This window comes from Neopsephotus bourkii, unplaced genomic scaffold, assembly GCF_033783945.1.
Source record: "Neopsephotus bourkii isolate Nb327-2 ecotype Australia unplaced genomic scaffold, CSIRO-AGI_Nbou_v1 NB_385, whole genome shotgun sequence".
Classification (NCBI taxonomy): domain Eukaryota; kingdom Metazoa; phylum Chordata; class Aves; order Psittaciformes; family Psittacidae; genus Neopsephotus; species Neopsephotus bourkii.
The window spans coordinates 1-24,116 of NW_026900890.1; the positions used below are offsets into that span (position 1 = coordinate 1).

At 56.2% G+C, this 24,116-nt stretch overlaps 2 protein-coding genes across 2 annotated transcripts; one reads left to right on the forward strand and one right to left on the reverse strand.

Annotated features, from left to right (window-relative positions):
• Window positions 1-1,378: 1,378 nt before the first annotated feature.
• LOC133210116 (probable cyclin-dependent serine/threonine-protein kinase DDB_G0292550) lies at window positions 1,379-10,619 on the reverse strand (the record flags this gene model as incomplete). The annotated part of the gene is made up of 5 exons (XM_061349235.1): window positions 10,551-10,619; window positions 7,220-10,178; window positions 6,017-6,318; window positions 3,045-3,399; window positions 1,379-1,463 (listed from the first exon to the last, which is right to left on the reverse strand). Coding segments are annotated over exons 1-5 (3,770 nt in total), but the record flags the coding sequence as incomplete, so codon positions are not given.
• Window positions 10,620-18,042: 7,423 nt separating this feature from the next.
• On the forward strand, window positions 18,043-21,994 carry ACHE (acetylcholinesterase (Yt blood group); the record flags this gene model as incomplete). The annotated part of the gene is made up of 3 exons (XM_061349236.1): window positions 18,043-19,049; window positions 20,175-20,666; window positions 21,801-21,994. Coding segments are annotated over exons 1-3 (1,693 nt in total), but the record flags the coding sequence as incomplete, so codon positions are not given.
• Window positions 21,995-24,116: the final 2,122 nt, after the last annotated feature.

Consider the following 24,116-nt stretch of genomic DNA (forward strand, 5'->3'; position numbering starts at 1 on the left):
GGCCCATAGCACCCCATAGTACCCAATGAGACCCCATAGCACCCCATAGCACCCAATGAGACCCCACAGCACCCAATGAGACCCCACAGCACCCAATGAGACCCATACTAAACCACAGTGTCCCATAGCACCCAATGAGACCCACGGCACCCAATGAGACCCACAGCAGCCCACAGCACCCAATGAGACCCATAGCAACCCATAGCACCCAATGAGACCCATACTAAACCACAGTGTTCCATAGTACCCAATGAGACCCACACCACCCAATGAGACCCATGGCACTCAATGAGACCCATAACACCCAACGAGACCCATACCAACCCATAGTGTCCCATAGCACCCAATGAGACCCATAGCACCCCACAGTGTCCCATAGTACCCAATGAGACCCATAGCAACCCACAGTGTCCCATAATACCTAATGAAACCCACAGGAACCCACAGTGTCCCATAGCACCCAATGAGACCCATAGCAACCAATGTGACCCACAGCACCCAATGAGACCTATAACACCAGATAGACCCATGGCACCCAATGGACCCCATCACACCAATGGAGCCCCATAGCACCCATTGGAGCCCATAGCACCCATTGGAGCCCCATAGCACCCATTGGAGCCCCATAGCACCCATTGGAGCCCCATAGCACCCATTGGAGCCCATAGCACCCATTGGAGCCCCATAGCACCCATTGGAGCCCATAGCACCCATTGGAGCCCATAGCACCCAATGGAGCCCCATAGCACCCAATGGAGCCCCATAGCACCCAATAGAAACCAGCACCCAGTGCCCCATAGCACAGGAGCCCCATAGCACAGGAGCCCCATAGCACAGGAGCCCCATAGCACAGGAGCCCCATAGCACCCATTGGAGCCCATAGCACCCATTGGAGCCCATAGCACCCATTGGAGCCCCATCGCACCAGTGAACCCATCACACCAATGGAGCCCATAACACCCAATGGAGCCCCATAGCACCCAATGGAGCCCATAGCACCCATTAGAGCCCGTAGCACCAGTGGAGCCCTAGCACCAGCTCGACCTCACCGATCCCATAGCACCCAATGCAGCCGATAGCACCCAATGCAGCCCATAGCACCCAATGCACCCCATAGCACCCAATGCACCCCATAGCACCCAATGGAGCCCCATAGCACCCAATGGAGCCCATAGCACCCAATGGAGCCCCATAGCACCCAATGGAGCCCCATAGCACCCATTGGAGCCCTATAGCACCCAATGGAGCCCATAGCACCCATTGGAGCCCATAGCACCCATTGGAGCCCATAGCACCCATTGCAGCCCCATAGCACCCATTGGAGCCCATAGCACCCATTGGAGCCCCATAGCACCCAATGGAGCCCCATAGCACCCACCTGATGAAGCAGGCCAGGGCAGCACCAGCAGCAGCCAGGGTGCACATGAGGACCATCATGAGGAGGACAATGGTGGCGTCCAGCCCTATGGAAGAGAATGGGGGTGAAGGCCTTCAGCAGGAGCACCCATGGGTGCCTATGAGGGCTTGTGGTCATCTATGGCCACCTATGGTCACCTATGGCCACCTATGGTCATCTATGGTCACCTATGGTCACCTATGGCCACCTATGGTCACCTATGGCCACCTATGGTTATCTATGGCCACCTATGGTCATCTATGGCCACCTATGGTCACCTATGGCCACCTATGGTCACCTATGGCCACCTATGGTCATCTATGGCCACCTATGGTCACCTATGGCCACCTAGGGTGAGCTATGGCCACCTATGGTCAGCTATGGCCATCTATGAGTGTTGTGGTCATGGAGGACCACCTATGGTAATCTATGGCCACCATGGTCACCTATGGCCACCTATGGTCATCTATGGCTACCTATGGTCACCTATGGCCACCTATGGTTATCTATGGCCACCATGGTCACCTATGGCCACCTATGGCTATCTATGGCCACCATGGTCACCTATGGCCACCTATGGTAATCTATGGCCACCATGGTCACCTATGGCCACCTATGGCTATCTATGGCCACCATGGTCACCTATGGCCACCTATGGTAATCTATGGCCACCTATGGCCACCTATGGTCACCTATGGCCACCTATGGTCACCTATGGCCACCTATGGTCACCTATGGCCACCTATGGTCACCTATGGCCATCTAGGAGTGTTAGTGGTACCATGGTCACCCATGGCCACCTATGGCCACCTATGGCCACCTATGGTCACCTATGGCCACCTATGGTCACCTATGGCCACCTATGAGTGTTGTGGTCATGGAGGATCACCATGGTCACCTATGGCCACCTATGGGCACCTATGGGCACCTATGGCCACCTATGGCCACCTATGGGCACCTATGGCCACCTATGGCCACCTATGGCCACCTATGGGCACCTATGGCCACCTATGGCCACCTATGGGCACCTATGGCCACCTATGGTCACCCATGGCCACCTATGGTCATCTATGGCCATCTAGGACTGTTTGTGGTACCATGGTCACCCATGGCCACCTATGGCCACCTATGGCCACCTATGGTCACCCATGGCCACCTATAGTCAAGTATGGCCACCTATGGTCACCTATGGTCACCCATGGCCACCTATGGTCATCTATGGCCATCTAGGACTGTTTGTGGTACCATGGTCACCCATGGCCACCTATGGCCACCTATGGTCACCTATGGTCACCCATGGCCACCTATGGTCACCCATGGCCACCTATAGTCAAGTATGGCCAGCACGGCCACCTATGGTCACCCATGGCCACCACGGCCACCTATGGTCACCCATGGCCACCTATAGTCAAGCATGGCCACCACAGCCACCTATGATCAGCTATGGCCACCTATGGCCACCTATAGTCAACCATGGCCACCACGGCCACCTATGGTCACCCATGGCCACCTATGGTCCAGCTATGGTGGGCTATGATGATGATGACGATGGATAACACCTATATGACAACAGGCACCACCCCCACCCCCACCCCCACCCCCACCCCCAGCCCCACCCCCACCCCCACCCCCCCAACACCCCCCTCACCCCCATTACAGACGGAGCCCTCCTCGAACCAACACCCAGCATCAGCACCCGGCCCAGTCCTATGGGGCCAATGGACCTCCCGTTCCCTTCTCCTCAATCCATGGGTCCCCGGTTCCACCCCATAGACCGGCCACAACCGATCCCCTTGCCCATCGGTGTCCAGCACCACATAGGGGACGGTGATGGCCCCATTGCGGTCAATGGAGAAGCTCTGGCAGAAGCCATGGACGTGGAGGTCATGGAAGCTCTGGGCCACACTGGTGCCCATCACCCAATGGCCGGCGCGTCGGGTCGCCTCCACCGCCGTGGCCAGGATGTGGATGGAGTTGTAGATGGTGGCGAAGAGGGGGTGGACCTATAGGGGGGAGAGGGAATGGGATTGGGTGAAAGGGGTGGGCGGGGTTATCGGTAGCCAATGGTGGTGGGGGGGTTAGCTCCATTCAATGCTATTGGGGATGGTCATCGATAGCCAATGGTGGTGGGCGTGGTTATCGATAGCCAATGGTGGTGGGCGGGGTTATCGATAGCCAATGGTGGTGGGGGGGGTTATGTCCATTCAATGCTATTGGGCATGGTTATCGATAGCCAATGGTGGTGGGCGTGGTTATCAATAGCCAATGGTGGTGGGCGTGGTTATCGATAGCCAATGGTGGTGGGCGTGGTTATCAATAGCCAATGGTGGTGGGCGTGGTTATCGATAGCCAATGGTGGTGGGCGTGGTTATCAATAGCCGATGGTGGTGGGCGTGGTTATCAATAGCCAATGGTGGTGGGCATGGTTATCGATAGCCAATGGTGGTGGGCGTGGTTATCGATAGCCAATGGTGGTGGGCGTGGTTATCAATAGCCAATGGTGGTGGGCGTGGTTATCGATAGCCAATGGTGGTGGGTGTGGTTATCGATAGCCAATGGTGGTGGGCGTGGTTATCGATAGCCAATGGTGTTGGGCGTGGTTATCGATAGCCAATGGTGGTGGGCGTGGTTATCAATAGCCAATGGTGTTGGGCGTGGTTATTGATAGCCAATGGTGGTGGGCATGGTTATCAATAGCCAATGGTGGTGGGCGTGGTTATCGATAGCCAATGGTGTTGGTCATGGTTATCAATAGCCAATGGTGGTGGGTGTGGTTATCAACAGCCAATGGTGGTGGGTGTGGTTATCGATAGCCAATGGTGGTGGGCGTGGTTATCGATAGCCAATGGTGGTGGGCGTGGTTATCGATAGCCAATGCTATTGGTCATGGTTATCAATACCCAATGCTATTGGTCATGGTTATCAATAGCCAATGCCATTGGCCACGGTTATCACCATTCAATCCTATTGGCTGTTGTCATCTCCGCTTGAGCCCCATTGGCCACGTTCTCCACCAACTGCCCCATCCTACAGCCAACCCATGACCCATCTCTGTGGATCCCATTCCCACCCCATAGCTGTGCCCTTCTCCCCATAGAGGCGTCCCTCACCCCACAGATGTGTCCCTCACCCCATAGACAACCCTTATACCTCATAGACCTGTCCTACACCCCATAGACCTGTCCCTCACCCCATAGAGATGTCCCTCACCCCATAGAGATGATACCCCACGGAGGTGTCCCTCACCCCATAGAGATGTCCCTCACCCCATAGACCTGTCCCTCACCCCATAGAGATGATACCCCATAGAAGTGTCCCTCACCCCATAGATTTCCCCTACACCCCATAGACGTTTCCCTCACCCCATAGACCTGCCCTATGCCCCATAGAATTCCCCTAAACCCCATAGAGATGTCCTTCACCCCATAGACCTGTCCTTCACCCCATAGAGATGATATCCCACAGAGGTGTCCCTCACCCCATAGAGATGTTCTTCACCCCATAGACGTTTCCCTCACCCCATAGACCTGTTCTACACCCCATAGACCTCCCCTACACCCCATAGAGATGATACCCCACAGAGGTGTCCTTCACCCCATAGACTTCCCCTACACCCCATAGAGATGTCCCTCACCCCATAGAGATGTCCCTCACCCCATAGACCTCCCCTACACCCCATAGAGATGTCCCTCACCCCATAGACCTCCCCTACACCCCATAGACCTCCCCTACACCCCATAGAGATGATACCCCACAGAGGTGTCCCTCACCCCATAGACTTCCCCTACACCCCATAGAGATGTCCTTCACCCCATAGAGACGTCCCTCACCCCATAGAGATGTCCTTCACCCCATAGAGATGATACCCCATAGAAGTGTCCTTCACCCCATAGACTTCCCCTACACCCCATAGAGATGTCCTTCACCCCATAGACGTTACCCTCACCCCATAGCCCTATCCCTCACCCCATTACCCTGTCCTTCACCCCATAGAGATGATACCCCATAGAGGTGTCCCTGACCCCATAGACCTCCCCTACACCCCATAGACCTCCCCTACACCCCATAGAGATGATACCCCATAGAAGTGTCCCTCACCCCATAGACTTCCCCTACACCCCATAGAGATGTCCCTCACCCCATAGAGATGTCCTTCCCCCATAGCCCTGCCCCTCACCCCATAGACTTCCCCTACACCCCATAGAGATGTCCCTCATCCCATAGAGATGTCCCTCACCCCATAGACCTCCCCTACACCCCATAGAGATGTCCCTCACCCCATAGAGACGCCCCTCACCCCATAGAGATGATACCCCATAGAAGTGTCCTTCACCCCATAGACTTCCCCTACACCCCATAGAGATGTCCTTCACCCCATAGATGTATCCCTCACCCCATAGAGACGTCCCTCACCCCATAGAGATGTCCCTCACCCCATAGAGATGTCCCTCACCCCATAGCCCTGCCCTACACCTCATAGACCTCCCCTACACCCCATAGGGATGATACCCCACAGAGGTGTCCCTCACCCCATAGACCTCCCCTACACCCCATAACCCTCCCCCTCACCCCACAACCCCCACCCCACAACCCCCACCCCACACCCCCCCCGCCCCACACCTGCATGGGGTCGATGTAAGCAGGGATCTCCTTGGCCTCCTGCGCTCGGAGCAGGGCCTGGTGGAAGGAGCCATGGGGCGAGTCCATGGTGATGGTGAGGACGGCGTCGTGGGCCCGCCTCAGGCGGCTGCTATTGGCCAGGCTGGAGTAAGGCGCGCTCTGATAGGGCAGCGGGAAGGTGAGGGTGTCGTAGGGGATGAAGACGTAGGAGCCGTCGGCCATGCCCATGGCCTGGGCTGTCTCCAGGAGGAGCTTCTGCTCCCGGCCGCCCAGCAGCACCGAGTGCATGCACATGAGGACCACTGCAGGGACAGCACCCGGGTCAGTACCAGCATCATCCATCAGCATCATCAGCATCGTCATCCATCATCATCCATTATCAGCATCCATCATGGTCATCCATCATCATCATCCATCATCATCGTCATCACCATCCATTATCATCAGCATCATCAGCATCATTCATCACCCATCATCATCATCATCAGCATCATCATAATCAGCATCCATCAGCAGCATCCATCATCATTATCATCATCATCATCCATCATCATCAACAGCAGCATCATCAGCATCATTCATCACCCATCATCATCATCATCGTCGTCATCCATCATCATCGTCATCAGCAGCAGCAGCAGCATCCATCATCATCATCATCATCCATCATCCATCAGCAGCATCATCATCATCCATCATCATCATCATCATCCATTGTTATCCATCATCATCATCATCATCCATTATCATCATCATCATCATCATCCATCATCATCATGGTCATCCATCATCATCCATCAGCATCATCATCCATTATCATCAGCATCATCAGCATCATCATCCATCATTATCATCATCATTGTCATCCATCATCATCATCACCAGCATCCATTATCATCATCATCATCCATCATGGTCATCCATCATGGTCATCCATCATCATCATCATCACCACCAGCATCCATCATCATCCATCAGCATCATCATCCATCATCATCATCCATTATGGTCATCATCATCACCCATCATTACCATCATCGTCATCATCCATCATCATCATCATCATCATCATCCATCATCATCCATCATCATCATCATCATCATCATCATCATCCTCCATCATCACCATCCATCATCACCATCACCCCCTCCCCCTCCCCCCCTCCCCCACCCCACCCCACCCCCACCCCACCCCCCCCTCACCTCTCACTCCATCCGCCCTCTTCACCTTCCTCAACGCCTCCATCACCTCCTCTTCCTCCTCCCCTTCCATGGCCACCACCCTCACGGGCAGCCCCATAGCCCTCAACCCTTGGGCCACCCCGCGCCCCACTTCCCTCCAGGCCTCTTGTGGGGCGGCCACCACGGCCACGTGGGCCCAATGGAAGAACCTGAGCACCGAATGCAGGACCCCCACCACCCCCGGCATAGGGGGCACCAACGTCTCCCTCCCTGCCCCATAGCAACTCCAGGCCGCCATGGGTTTGTTCCAAGCGGCCATAAGGAGAGCGGCTGCCCCACAAGTAACGGGGTTTATGGGGCCTACTAAGGAGGAGGCGTAACGATCCACGTTGAGCAGCCCCATAGCGGCTTGGGGGGCGGAGCAAGCTTCTGATAGGACCAAAGGATCCCACCAATAGGCTTCGTTGTAGTTGGGGTCCGCGTTGAGGCGGGAGGTGGCCAAGCGAGAAGCAAGCTCCGGATAGGCCCGGGCTAGGATGGGGTCACATGACCAAGGTCCCATGACCCCTACTTTGAAGGTGGCGGCGTGGGTGGGGGTGGGGAGGAGGAGGAGGAGGAGGAGGAGGAGGAGGAAGGGGGGAGGGTGGGGGAGGGGCCACCGGGGGTGATGGGAGAGGAGGAGGAGGAAGAGGGGGGAGGGGCAGATGTTGGGGGCGGGGCTGTTGGGGGTGGCCCCATTGATGCCCCCATTGATGATCCCATTGGAGGTGGCCCCATTGATGATCCCATTGATGCTCCCATTGATGATCCCATTGGGGGTGGCCCCATTGATGCTCCCATTGGGGGTGGTGCTATTGGGGGCGGCCCCATTGATGATCCCATTGATGCCCCCATTGATGCTCCCATTGATGATCCCATTGCGGGCGGCCCCATTGATGATCCCATTGATGCCCCCATTGATGATCCCATTGGGGGTGGCCCCATTGATGCTCCCATTGGCGGTGGTGCTGTTGGAGGTGGCCCCATTGATGCCCCCATTGATGCTCCCATTGGAGGTGGCCCCATTGATGATCCCATTGGAGGTGGCCCCATTGATGTCCCCATTGGGGGTGGTGCTGTTGGAGGTGGCCCCATTGATGATCCCATTGGGGGTGGTGCTGTTGGAGGTGGCCCCATTGATGATCCCATTGGAGGTGGCCCCATTGATGTCCCCATTGGGGGTGGTGCTGTTGGAGGTGGCCCCATTGATGATCCCATTGGAGATGCCACCATTGGAGATGCAACCACTGGAGATGTCCCCATTGATGCTCCCATTGGAGAAGTCCCTATTGGAGATGTCCCCATTGATGTCCCCATTGATGCTCCCATTGGTGCTGCCATTGGAGATGTCATCATTGGAGATACAACCATTGGAGATGTCCCCATTGATGCTCCCATTGGAGATGTCCCCATTGGAGATGTCCCCATTGATGCCCTCATTGATGCTCCCATTGGAGATGTTCCCATTGGAGATGTCCCCATTGATGCTCCCATTGGAGATGTCCCCATTGGAGATGTCCCCATTGATGCCCTCATTGATGCTCCCATTGGAGATGTTCCCATTGGAGATGATGTCCCCATTGGAGATGTCATTGTTGGAGATGCCGCCATTGGAGGTGATGCTGTTGGAGGTGTCCCCATTGATGCCGCCATTGGAGATGCCATTGGAGATGCAACCATTGGAGATGTCCCCATTGATGCTCCCATTGGAGATGTCCCCATTGGAGATGTCCCCATTGATGCCCTCATTGATGCTCCCATTGGAGATGCCACCATTGGAGATGTCCCCATTGATGCTCCCATTGGAGATGTCCCCATTGGAGATGTCCCCATTGATGCCCTCATTGATGCTCCCATTGGAGATGCCACCATTGGAGATGTCCCCATTGATGCTCCCATTGGAGATGTCCCCATTGGAGATGTCCCCATTGATGCCCTCATTGATGCTCCCATTGGAGATGCCACCATTGGAGATGATGCTGTTGGAGATGCTGTTGTTAGAGGTCATGCCATTGGAGGTGATGCCGTTGATGATCCCATTGGAGATGCCACCATTGGAGATGTCCCCATTGGAGATGTCCCCATTGGAGATGTCCCCATTGATGCTCCCATTGGAGCTGCTGTTGTTAGAGGTGCAACCATTGGAGGTGAAGCCATTGGAGATGTCCCCATTGGTGCTCCCATTGGAGGTGAAGCCATTGGAGATGCCCCCATTGGCAATGTCCTTGTGGCTGAAGCCACCATTGGCGATGCCAGTACTGATGTCACCACCGTTGGAGAAGTCCCCATTGAAGATGTCCCCATTGGAGATGCCACCATTGGAGATGCAACCATCGATGTCCCCATTGGAGATGTCCCCATTGAAGTCCCCATTGAAGATGTCCCCATTGAAGTCCCCATTGGAGATGTTCCCATTGATGCTCCCATTGGAGATGCCACCATTGGAGATGCCCCCATTGATGCTCCCATTGGAGATGCTGCCATTGGAGATGTCCCCATTGATGCTCCCATTGGAGATGCTGCCATTGGAGATGCCCCCATTGATGCTCCCATTGGAGATGTCCCCATTGAAGTCCCCATTGAAGATGTCCCCATTGATGTTTCCATTGGAGATGTCCCCATTGATGCTCCCATTGGAGATGCCACCATTGATGCTCCCATTGGAGAAGTCCCCATTGGAGATGTCCCCATTGAAGATGCTGTCCCCATTGGTGCCTCCATTGAAGCCCCCATTGGTGCCCCCATTAACAGCCCCATTGGGGCTCCCATTGACGTCCCCACTGATGTCCGTATGGATGCCCCCATTGACGTCCCTATTGAAGTCCCCATTGAAGATCCCATTGACGTCCCCATTGATGCCCCCATTGACGTCACCATTGAAGCCCCCATTAACATCCCCATTGACGCCCCTATTGATGCCCCCATTGACGTCCCCATTGACCTCCCCATTGACCTCCCCATTGACCTCCCCATTGACATCCCCATTGACCTCCCCATTGATGTCTCTATTGATGCCCCCATTGACGTCCCCATTGACGGCCCCATTGACGGCCCCATTGAAGCCCCCATTGACGCCCCCATTGAAGCTCCTATTGACGTCCCCATTGACCTCCCCATTGACGTCCCTATTGAAGCCCCCATTGAGGTCCCCATTGACGGCCCCATTGAAGCTCCCATTGACCTCCCCATTGACGGCCCCATTGACCTCCCCATTGACTGCCCTATTGAAGCCCCCATTGATGCCCCCATTGACGCCCCCATTGATGTCCCCATTGACGCCCCCATTGACGTCCCCATTGACGCCCCCATTGACGTCCCCATTGACGCCCCCATTGACGCCCCCATTGGTGCCTGCAGGGGCCATGGCCCCGCCTCCCCCCATGCTTTGGGGGCTCTTCAGGCCCGGGGGGGCCGCGTGGGGGGGGCTCGGGGGGGTCCCCATGGGTCCAACGAGGTCACCATGGCCGAGGGGGGGCGATTCCACCTGTGGGGGAGGGGGGAGAGGGGGGTGATTGGGGGGGGCATTGAGGGGGCATGGGGGGGCCTAAGGGGGGTTAAGGGGGTCTATAGGGGGGAAATGGGGGGCCTATGGGGGGGGAATGGGGGTCCATAGGGGGGCAATGGGAGCCTATGGGGGGGAATGGGGGTCCATAGGGGAGTAATGGGGGCCTATGGGGGGGCTATGAGGGCTATGGGGGGCCAGATGAGGGTAATGGGGGGCTATGGGGGCCCATAGGGGGGCAATGGGGGTTTATGGGGGGGGTATGGGGGTCCATAGGGGAGTAATGGGGGCCTATGGGGGGGATATGGGGGGCCAGAGTGGGGGTAATGGGGGGCTATGGGGGTCCATAGGGGAGTAATGGGGGCCCATAGGGGGGCAATGGGGGCTATGGGGGTAATGGGGGGCTATGGGGCTATAGGGGGCTATGGGGGTAATGGGGGGCTATGGGGACCTATGGGGGTTCATAGGGGAGTAATGGGGACCTATGGGGGGGCTATGGGGGGCCAGAGTGAGGGTAATGGGGGGCTATGGGGGTCCATAGGGGAGTAATGGAGGCCTATAGGGGGGCAATGGGGGTCTATGGGGGGCTATGGGGGCCCATAGGAGGGCAATGGGGGTCTATGGGGGGGCTATGGGGACCCATAGAGGGGTAATAGGGGCCTATGGGGGACAATGGGGGGGGTTATGGGGGCCCATAGGGGGGTAATGGGGGGCTATGGGGGCCCATAGAGGGTTAATGGGGGCCTATGGGGGGCTATGGGGGGGTTATGGGGGTCCCGGAGCTCTCCATGACCCATAAAGGGGAGGTCACACCTTCCCCTCCCCCCCCCACTCCCATCATCCCCCGCGGCCCCATTAATCCCATGGGGGGGAGGGGAGGGAGTAAAACCCGGATTATCCCCCCCTCCCCCTCCCCCCCCCAGGGTGATACCACGTGAGGAGAGGGGGAGGGGACAGAGAGTGACACCCCTCCCCCATTGGTTCCCATTGCACCCATTGGCACCCATTGGCACCCATTGGCACCCATTGACACCCATTGACACCCATTGGCACCCACTGATACCCATTGATACCCATTGGCACCCATTGACACCCATTGGCACCCATTGATACCCATTGATACCCATTGGCACCCATTGACACCCATTGGCACCCATTGACACCCATTGGCACCCATTGACACCCATTGATACCCATTGACACCCATTGACACCCATTGACACCCACTGGCACCCATTGACACCCATTGGCACCCATTGACACCCATTGACACCCATTGGCACCCATTGACACCCATTGATACCCATTGGCACCCATTGACACCCATTGACACCCATTGCACCCATTGGCACCATTGACACCCATTGGCACCCATTCCCCCATTGGCACCCATTGACACCCTATTGGCATGTGTCATGTATGGACATACATGTATAGGGTCACGTGTTGTATGTACATAGGGACACATGTGTCATGTATGGACATACATGTATAGGGACACATGTTGTATGTACATAGGGACACACATGTGTCATGTATGGACATACATGTATAGGGTCACGTGTTGTATGTACATAGGGACACATGTGTCATGTATGGACATACATGTATAGGGTCACGTGTTGTATGTACATAGGGACACGTGTGTCATGTATGGACATACATGTATAGGGTCACGTGTTGTATGTACATAGGGACACATGTGTCATGTATGGACATACATGTATAGGGACACACATGTGTCATGTATGGACATACGTGTTCCAACCCGCCCATGTATGGGCTCACACGTGCAATAGCCCCATAGGGACCCCAATAACCCCATAGAACACCCCATTAACCCCATAGGGACCCCAATAACCCCATAGGGACCCCAATAACCCCATAGAGAACCCCATTAACCCCATAGGGACCCCAATAACCCCATAGGGACCCCAATAACCCCATAGGGACCCCAATAACCCCATAGAGAACCCCAATAACCCCACAGAGAACCCCATTAACCCCATAGGGACCCCAATACCCCCATAGGGACCCCAATAACCCCATAGGGGACCTCCATAACCCTATAGAAGACCCCAATAACCCCATAGAGACGCCAGTAACCCCATAGAACACCCCAATAACCCCATGGAGAACCCCATTAACCCCATAGGGGACCCCAATATCCCCATAGGGGACCCCAGTACCCCCATAGGGACCCCATAGGGACCCCATCACCCCCATAGGGGCCCCCAAATCATGCCCATAGGGGCCCACATCACTCCCATAGGAGCCCCCATTACCCCCATAGGAACCCCATTACCCCCATAGGGACCCCATAGGGACTCCATCACCCCATAGCGACACCAATACACCCCATAGGGACCCCATAGCAGCCTACAGAGGACCCCAATGCCCCCATAGGGGACCCCAGAGTTTGAGCCCATCACCCCATAGGGAACCATTCACCCCCATAAGAGCCCCCATCACCCCATAGAGACCCCATTCACCCCCATAGGGACCCATCCCCATGGACCCCACCCCCATAGGGACCCATTCACCCCCATAGAGACCCCATTCAACCCCATAGGGACCCCACAGGGACACATTCAACCCCATAGGGCCCCATTCAACCCCATAGGGGCCCATTCAACCCCCTAGGGACCCAGTCACCCCATAGGGTCCCGTTCACCCCCATAGGGACCCATTCACCCCATAGAGCACCCATAAGACCTCATTCACCCCCATAAGGACCCATTCACCCCCATAGGGACCTCATAGGGATGCATTCATGCCCATAGGGACCCCATAGGGCCCCACTGACCCCATAGAACCCCATAGGAACCCCATAGATCCCGATTGACCCCCATAGGGCCCCATTGATCCCATAGAAACCCATTGACCCCATAGAACCCCATAGGGATCCCATAGATCCCCATTGACCCCCATAGGGCCCCATTGACCCCATAGAACCCCATTGACCCCATAGGGACCCATAGGGACCCCATAGGGCCCCACTGACCCCATAGAACCCCATTGACCCCCATAGGGACCCATTCACCCCCATAGGGCCCCCATAGAACCCCATTGACCCCATAGAACCCCATTAACCTTATAGGGCCCCATTCACTCCATAGAGGACGCATAGGGTCCCATTCACCCCATAGGGCTCCATTCACCCCCATAGGGCCCCATTCACCCCCATAGGGCCCCCATAGCACCCCATTGACCCCCATAGGGCCCCATTCACCCCATAGGGCCCCATTCACCCCATAGAGCCCCCATAGCCCCCCATTGACCCCATAGCCCCCCCCTCCCCCCATCATTGGGGTGCAAGGGGGTGGGGGAGGGGGAGGGGGGTCCCTTACCTGGGGCTGGGCCCCCCCCTTCAATGGGTGCGGGGGGGGGGGTGGGGGGAGGGGAGGGGGTCCCAGAGCGGTGCCTGCCCCCCAGGGAGCCGCGAGCGCCGGAGTGAGGTCACGTGGGGGGGGGGGGGAGGGGGGAGGGGAGGGGTGGGGGAGGGGCAGGGGTTAATCCCCCCCCATCGGCAGCATCGCCCCTCCCCCACCCATGGTGTCTATGGGGGGAGGGGTAATCGGATTAGGGAGGGGGAGGGGGGGAGGGGGAGGGGGGGAGGGGTATTATGGGATGTGGGGGATGGGGGTGGGGGGTGGGGGATGGGGTATTATGGGATATGGGGTTATTATGGGATGTGGGGTATGGGGTGTTATGGGGTATTATGGGATATGGGATATGGGGTATGGGGTTATTATGGGATATGGGGTATGGGGTTATTATGGGATATGGGGTTATTATGGGATATGGGGTATGGGGTTATTATGGGGTATGGGGTTATTATGGGATATGGGGTATGGGGTTATTATGGGGTATGGGGTATGGGGTTATTATGGGATATGGGGGATGGGGGATGGGTTATTCTGGGATATTACTGGGTATTATGGGATGTGCTCCATGGTTTCCCCTGCGGGGCTGCAGTGACTCAGCCACACGTGGGGGTGCTGGGGGGCACCCGTGTCAAGGATGGGGCTCTATGGGGCAGGAAACTCTATGGGTCAGCTCTATGGGGGAGGGCTATGGGGGGATCTATGGGACCACTCTATGGGGCAGCCCTATGGGAAGGGCAATGGGGCAGGGCTGTGGGGCAGCTCTATGGGGCAGAGCTATGGGGCAGGGCTATGGGGCAGGGCTATGGGTCAGCTCTATGGGACCACTCTATGGGTCAGCTCTATGGGGCAGCTCTATGGGGCCATTCTATGGGGCAGCTCTATGGGTCAGCTCTATGGGGCAGCTCTATGGGACCACTCTATGGGGCAGCTCTATGGGTCAGCTCTATGGGGCAGCTCTATGGGACCATTCTATGGGTCAGCTCTATGGGACCCCTCTATGGGGCAGCTCTATGGGACCAGTCTATGGGACCACTCTATGGGGCAGGGCTATGTGGCAGCCCTATGGGTCAGCTCTATGGGTCAGGGCTATGGGGCAGGGCTATGGGACCACTCTATGGGGCAGCTCTATGGGACCACTCTATGGGGCAGCTCTATGGGGCAGCTCTATGGGACCATTCTATGGGTCAGCTCTATGGGACCAGTCTATGGGGCAGGGCTATGGGGCCGTTTATGGGGCAGGGCTATGGGGTCTCCCTCCGGGTCTCCCCGCCCCCTCGGCAGCGCAAGGTTGGGGGAGGGGCGGCTCTGCCGCAGGAGTGGGGGGGGGGGGGGAACGCGGCTCCTTTGGCCCCTCCCCCTCCCCCCCTCCCCCCCCTCCTCTTTTAACCCCTCCCCCCCCCTCCCCCCGCTCAGAGCCGGAGCCGCAGCGCGGGAGCAGCGGCGCGAGCGGGTCCGTGACCGCCCCCCCCCCACCCCCCCCCCACCGCCCCCCCCCCCCCCACCCCCGGCACCTGCAATGGGGGGGGGAGGGGAAGGGAGGGGCTCGCTATGGGGCAGGAGCTATGGGGCGGGTGCTATGGGGCGGGGCTTTGCCTATGGATCTATAGGGGATGGAGTGGGGGGGGCTCCCTATGGGGCGGGACCTATGGGGCTGGTTCTATAGGGGATGGGCGTCTCCCTATGGATGTATAGGGGAGAGGGGGGGGATCCTGCTGTAGATCTATGGGGCTGGGATCTATGGGGCTGGGTGTAGAATGGATGGGGGCATCCGTATGTATATATAGGGAATGGGGCGGGGGGGGTGTTCCTATGGGGTGGGGATGTGTGGGGCTGGGCAGGTATAGGGGATGGGGCCGGGTCTTTCTATGGGGGGGAATCTATGGGGCTGGTTCTATAGGGCATGGGCGTCTCCCTGGGGTTGTGTAATGGATGGGGGGGGTCGCTATAGGGCAGGGATCTATGGGGCTGGGTAAATAGGGGTGAGTCTCTCCCTATATATATATATATAGGGGATGAGAGGGTGTTAATATGGGGCTGGGATCTATGGGGCTGGGATCTATGGGGCTGGGTGTATAGAGGATGAGCATCTCCCTATGGATGTGTATGGGATGGGGCTGGGATCTATGGGGCTGGGATCTATGGGGCAGAGCATCTCCCTATGAGTGCATAAGGAATAGGGAGGGAATCGATATGGGGCAGGGATCTATGGGGCAGGGATCTATGGGGCTGGAGATATAGAGGGTGAGCATCTCCCTATGGATGTCTATGGGATGGGGCCAGGTTCTATGGGGCAGAATCTATAGGGCGGGGCTATGTGGGGCCGGGCATCTCCCTATGTATCTATATGTGATGGGGGGGGTGTATCTCACTATGGGGCAGGATCTATGGGGCAGAGCATCTCCCTATGGGTGCATAGGGGATGGGGGGGTGCTGAGTGTTTCTATGGGGCAGGATCTATGGGGCAGAGCATCCCCCTATGGATGCATAGGGGATGGGGGGGGAGCTGAGTGTTTCTATGGGGCAGCATCTATGGGGCAGAGCATCCCCCTATAGGGATGAGCTCACACACGTTCCCTGCCCCTCCCCCACACATTCCCTGCCCCACACATCCCCTGCCCCATAGACTCCCTGCCCCTCCCCCACACAACCCCTCCCCCACACATCCCCTGCCCCTCCCCCACACATCCCCTCCCCACACATCCCCTGCCCTTCCCACACATCCCCTCCCCCACACATCCCCTCCCCACACATCCCCTGCCCCACACATTCCCTGCCCCTCCCCCACACATCCCCTCCCCCCCCATCCCCTGCCCCCCACATCCCCTGCCCCCCACATCCCCTGCCCCCCACATCCCCTCCCCCCCACATCCCCTCCCCCCCACATCCCCTGCCCCCCACATTCCCTGGTTCCGGCTGTTTCCGCTCCCGAATTCCTGGGGCTATTTTGGGAGCCGCCACCTGCTGCGACCCCCAAGTGACACTTGTGGGGGGGGGAGGGGAGGGGAAGACCCAGCCCCCACCCCATAGAGACCCATAGACCTGCTCTGTAGACCTGCCCCATAGAACTGCCCCATAGCACTGCCCTATAGCGCTGCCCTATAGACCTGCCCCATAGAACTGCCCCGTAGCTCTGCCCCATAGTGCTGCTCTATAGACCTGCCCCATAGCGCTGCTCTATAGACCTGCCCCATAGCTCTGCCCCATAGCGCTGTCCCACAGCCATATCCCAGGGCTTGCTCCATGGCCATGGGGAGGTGGGGGGGTTGGGACCCACATATGGGGGTCTCGCCCTCACCCAGTCCCATGGTCCTGGGTGCCCCCCATAGCCCCATGGCTTGGGGGCTGCCCTATTGCAATGGGGCCCATGGAGCTATAGCAGGACCCTATAGCAATGGCACCCCAATACGATAGGACCCACAGAGGGGATCTATGGGGCACCCCATAGCAATGGCACCCATGGACCTATATGGGGCACCTATGGGGTTATGGGGCACCCATTGCAGTGACACCCAATGACCTATAGGGAGACCCCATGGATCTATGGGGAGACCCCATGGATCTATAGGGAGAACCCATTGCTCTATAGGGAGACCCCATGGATCTATAGGGAGACCCCATTGCTCTATAGGGAGACCCCATGGATCTATAGGGAGACCCCATTGCTCTATAGGGAGACCCCATTGATCTATAGGGAGAACCAATACATCCATAGGCAGACCCCATCGCCCCATACCCAAACCCCATCACCCCACACCCAACCCCCCCCTTCTATGGGGCCAGCCCCATAGCACCCATTCCCCTATAGCGCTCACCCATTGGTCCTTCCCTTTGTTCTCTTTACAGCCGTCGCCATGGCAACCGCATCCCCATCCCCATGGATACCCCCATTGATAACCCCATTGATGACCCCATTGATGACCCCATTGATGATCCCATTGCTCCTCCTCCTATCCCCTTCCTCCTCCTCCTCCCCATCCTCCGAGCTATTGGTCGTCACCCCGGACGGACCAATCCTGGGCTCCCTCCTCCCCGCCTCCCCCTCCTCATTGGCCGCCGCCTTCTTGGGCATCCCTTACGCTCAACCCCCATTGGGCCCCCTCCGTTTCCGCCCTCCAATCCCAGCCCGCCCTTGGACCCACCCATTGGACGCCTCCTCCCACCCCAACGCTTGCTTCCAATTGGTCGACACGGCCTTCCCAGGATTCCATGGGGCCGAGATGTGGAACCCCAATCGGGATATGAGCGAGGATTGCCTTTACCTTAACATCTGGACCCCATCCCCCCGCCCGCCCCAGCCAATCCCGGTCATGGTTTGGATCTACGGGGGCGGGTTTTACAGCGGAGCCGCCTCATTGGACGTCTACGACGGCCGCATCCTCGCTGTGGACCAATCGGTGGTCGTCGTATCCATGAATTACCGCGTTGGGGCATTGGGGTTTTTGGGGTTCCCCGGTTATGGGGACGCCCCCGGTAATGTGGGGCTCTTGGACCAACGCTTGGCATTGACTTGGGTCCAACGGAGCATCCATGCTTTTGGGGGGGACCCCAATAGGGTGACCCTCTTTGGGGAGAGCGCCGGCGCCGCTTCCATAGGGATCCATCTCCTCTCCCCTATAACCCGGTCCCTTTTCCACCGCGCCGTCCTCCAAAGCGGGTCCCCCAACGCCCCATGGGTCACCATAGGCCCCAATGAGAGCCGTCGGAGGGGGTTGGCTTTAGGGGTGGCTTTGGGGTGCATTGGGAATGAGTCGGAAGTAGTGGGGTGCTTAAGGGAGAGGGAACCCCAAGAGTTGGTGCAATGGGAAGGGTCGGTGATCCCACAAGGGAGCGTGTTCCGGTTTGCCTTCGTCCCAGTTGTGGATGGGGAGGTGATAAGGGATAGTCCCGATGCGCTCCTAAAGGAGGATGCTGGGAGGCAATGGGGTAACTGGGATGCGCGGGGTAAGGATGCGCCCCATAGTGGTACCCAAGGGGGCATCAATAGGGGTACCCGGGGTGCTGTCCATGGTGCTGATGCTGGTACCCAAGGATCCATCCATACTGGTACCCAAGGATCCACCCATACTGGTACCCAAGGATCCATCCATACTGGTACCCAAGGCGCCATCAATAGGGGTACCCGGGATGCTGGATGGGATGCTCGGAGTAAGGATGCTCTCCATAGTGGTACCCAAGGATCCATCCATACTGGTACCCAAGGCTCCATCCATACTGGTACCCAAGGCTCCATCCATACTGGTACCCAAGGCTCCATCCATACTGGTACCCAGGATGCTCTCCATGGTGGTACCCAAGGCTCCATCCATACTGGTACCCGGGATGCTGGACATGATGCTCGGAGCAAGGATGCTCTCCATGGTGCTGATACTGGTACCCAAGGCTCCATCTATACTGGTACCCAAGGCTCCATTTATACTGGTACCCAAGGCTCCATCCATACTGGTACCCAAGGCTCCATCCATACTGGTACCCAAGGCTCCATCAATAGGGGTACCCGGGATACTGGACGTGATGCTCATAGAAGGGATGCTCTCCATGGTCCTGATGCTCGTCTCCATGGTGCTGGGACCCAAGGCTCCATCCATACTGGTCCCCAAGGCTCCATCCATACTGGTACCCAAGGCTCCATCCATACTGGTCCCCAAGGCTCCATCCATACTGGTCCCCAAGCCTCCATCCATACTGGTACCCAAGGCGCTGTCCATGGTGCTGATGCTGCTCCCCAAGCCTCCATCCATAGTGGTACCCAAGGCGCTGTCCATGGTCCTGATGCTCGTCTCCATGGTGCTGATGCTGGTACAAAGGATGCTCTCCATACTGGTCTCCAGTCCTCCATCCATACTGGTCCCCAAGCCTCCATCCATACTGGTTCCCAGTCCTCCGTCCATACTGGTTCCCAGTCCTCCATCCATACTGGTCCCCAAGCCTCCATCCACAGCGGTACCCGGGATGCTCTCCATGGTGCTGATGCCGCTCCAAAGGATGCTCTCCATACTGGTCCCCAGTCCTCCACCCATACTGGTCCCCAGCACCCCAATAAGGGCATCGACATCCTATTGGGCGCCGTTCAGGACGAGGGCACCTACTTCCTGGTCTATGGGGTCCCCGGTTTCGGGAAGGACAACGAGAGCCTCATCAGCCGCGATGAGTTCCTACAAGGGGTGCGGATGGGGGTCCCCCAAGCCAATGAGGTGGTGTCCGCAGCAGTGGAGCTCCAGTATACAGACTGGTTGGACCAGTATAACCCAGTAAAGAACAGGGAAGCACTGGGAGCTATTGTCGGGGATCATAACGTGGTTTGCCCATTGATGGAGTTCGCGTCCCATTGGGATGAAGGGGGACGGGGTCGGGTGTACGCGTACCTGTTTGAGCATCGGGCGTCGAATTTGGGGTGGCCCCAATGGATGGGGGTGCCCCATGGGTACGAGATCGAGTTCGTGTTCGGGCAGCCCCTAAGGGCCGGGATGAACTACACGGAGGAGGAGAAGAGGCTGAGCAGGAGGATGATGGGATACTGGGGGAACTTCGCGCGGACTGGGTGGGGGAACTGGGGGGACTGGCGGGGTGGGGGGTGGGGGGGTGGGGGGATGGGGATGGATGATGATGATGATGATGGTGATGATGATGATGATGATGATGATGATGGATGATGATGGATGGTGATGATGGATAATGATAATGGATGATGATGATGATGATGATGATGATGATGATGATGATGATGATGAAGATGATGGATAATTATGGATGATGATGATGATGATGGATGATGATGATGATGATGAAGATGGATTGTAATGATGATGATGAAGATGATAGATGATGATGGATGGTGATAATGATGATGATGATGGATGATGGTGATGATGAAGATGATGATGATGAAGATAGATTGTAATGATGATAATGATGATGGATAATGGATGATGATGATGATGATGGATAATTATGGATTATGATAATGATGATGATGATGATGGACTGTAATGATGATGATGAAGATGATGGATGATGATGATGATGGATAATGATGCTGATGAAGATGATGATGGATGATGATGATGATGAAGATGGATTGTGATGATAACAATGATGATGGATAATTATGGATGATTAATGATGATGATGAAGATGATGATGATGATGGATGGTGATAATGATGATGATGATGATGGATGATGGTGATGATGGATGATGATGATGATGAAGATGGATTGTGATGATAATGATGATAATGATGATGATGATGATGATGATGAAGATGGATTGTAATGATGATAATGATGATGGATAATGGATGATGATGATGATGATGGATAATTATGGATGATGATAATGATGATGATGATGATGGACTGTAATGATGATGATGAAGATGATGGATAATGGATGATGATGAAGATGATGATGGATGATGATGAAGATAGATTGTGATGATAACGATGATAATGATGATGGATGATGGATGATGATGATGATGATGAAGATGATGAAGATGAAGATGATAATGATGATGGATAATGATGGATGGTGATGATGGATAATGATAATGGATAATGGATGGTGATGATGATGATGGATGGTGATGATGCTGCTGACACCGATACCAACACTGACCCCCATTCCCCTTCTTCTCCCCTCCCCCACCCTCTTCTCCCCCCCTCCCCCACAGTGACCCCAACAAGGCCAATGACGACGACGATGACGACGACGATGGGGGAGGGGTTCCCAGTTGGCCCCAGTTCACAGCACGGGGGCAGGGCTACGCCCGCCTCAACACCGAGCCCCTGGGGGAGGGGAAGGGGCTGAGGGCCCAGGCCTGCGCCTTCTGGACCCGCTTCCTGCCCAAGCTCATGCGCGCTACTGGTATGGGACTGGGACCAGTATGGGACCGGTACTGGGACCAGTATGGGGGGGTTATGGGTTATAATGGGTTATTATGGGGTGGATGGGGTATGGGGCTGAGGGCCCAGGCCTGCGCCTTCTGGACCCGCTTCCTGCCCAAGCTCATGCGCGCTACTGGTATGGGACTGGGACCAGTATGGGACTGGGACTGGGACCAGTATGGGGGGGGTTATGGGTTATAATGGGGTTATTATGGGGTGGATGGGGTATGGGGCTGAGGGCCCAGGCCTGCGCCTTCTGGACCCGCTTCCTGCCCAAGCTCATGCGCGCTACTGGTACGGGACTGGGACCAGTATGGGACCGGTACTGGGACCAGTATGGGACCGGTACTGGGACCAGTATGGGGGGGGTTATGGGTTATAATGGGGTTATTATGGGGTGGATGGGGTATGGGGCTGAGGGCCCAGGCCTGCGCCTTCTGGACCCGCTTCCTGCCCAAGCTCATGCGCGCTACTGGTATGGGACTGGGACCAGTATGGGACCGGGACTGGGACCAGTATGGGGGGGGTTATGGGTTATAATGGGGTTATTATGGGGTGGATGGGGTATGGGGCTGAGGGCCCAGGCCTGCGCCTTCTGGACCCGCTTCCTGCCCAAGCTCATGCGCGCTACTGGTATGGGACTGGGACCAGTATGGGACCGGGACTGGGACCAGTATGGGGGGGTTATGGGTTATTATGGGGTTATTATGGGGTGGATGGGGTATGGGGCTGAGGGCCCAGGCCTGCGCCTTCTGGACCCGCTTCCTGCCCAAGCTCATGCGCGCTACTGGTATGGGACTGGGACCAGTATGGGACCGGTACTGGGACCAGTATGGGGGGGGTTATGGGTTATAATGGGTTATTATGGGGTGGATGGGGTATGGGGCTGAGGGCCCAGGCCTGCGCCTTCTGGACCCGCTTCCTGCCCAAGCTCATGCGCGCTACTGGTATGGGACTGGGACCAGTATGGGACCGGTACTGGGACCAGTATGGGGGGGGTTATGGGTTATTATGGGGTGGATGGGGGGGTACTGTGGATGGGGTTGTTATGGGATGAATGGGGTTATTATGGGGTGGATGGGGTATTATGGGGTTATTATGGGGTGGATGGGGTTATTATGGGGTTATTATGGGATGGATGGGGTTATTATGGGGTTATTATGGGGTGGATGGGGTTATTATGGGGTTATTATGGGATGGATGGGGTTATTATGGGGTGGATTGGGTTATTATGGGGTTATTATGGGGTGTATGGGGTTATTATGGGATATGAGATATGGGATATGGGATATGGGGTTATTATGGGGTGTATGGGGTTATTATGGGGTTATTATGGGGATGGATGGGGTTATTATGGGGTGGATTGGGTTATTATGGGGTTATTATGGGGTGGATTGGGTTATTATGGGGTTATTATGGGATGGATGGGGTATGGGGTTATTATGGGATGTATGGGGTTATTATGGGATGGATGGGGTATGGGGTTATTATGGGATGGATGGGGTTATTATGGGATGGATGGGGTTATTATGGGATGGATGGGGTATGGGGTGTATGGGATTATGGGATATGGGGTTATTATGGGGTATGGGGTTATTATGGGGTTATTATGGGATGTGGGGTTATTATGGGGTATGGGGTTATTATGGGGTATGGGGTTATTATGGGGTATGGGGTATGGGATATGGGGTTATTATGGGGTATATGGGGTTATTATGGGGTTATTATGGGATATGGGGTTATTATGGGATGTATGGGGTGTGGGGTATGGGGTATGGGGTTATTATGGGATATGGGGTTATTATGGGGTATGGGGTATGGGCTGTATGGGATGTATGGGGTATGGGATATGGGGTATGGGGTTATTATGGGATATGGGGTTATTATGGGGTTATTATGGGGTTATTATGGGATATGGGGTGTGGGCTGTATGGGATGTATGGGGTATGGGATATGGGGTATGGGGTTATTATGGGATATGGGGTTATTATGGGGTTATTATGGGGTTATTATGGGATATGGGGTTATTATGGGATGTATGGGGTATGGGGTTATTATGGGATGTATGGTCTATGGGTTATTATGGGTTATTATGGGATGTA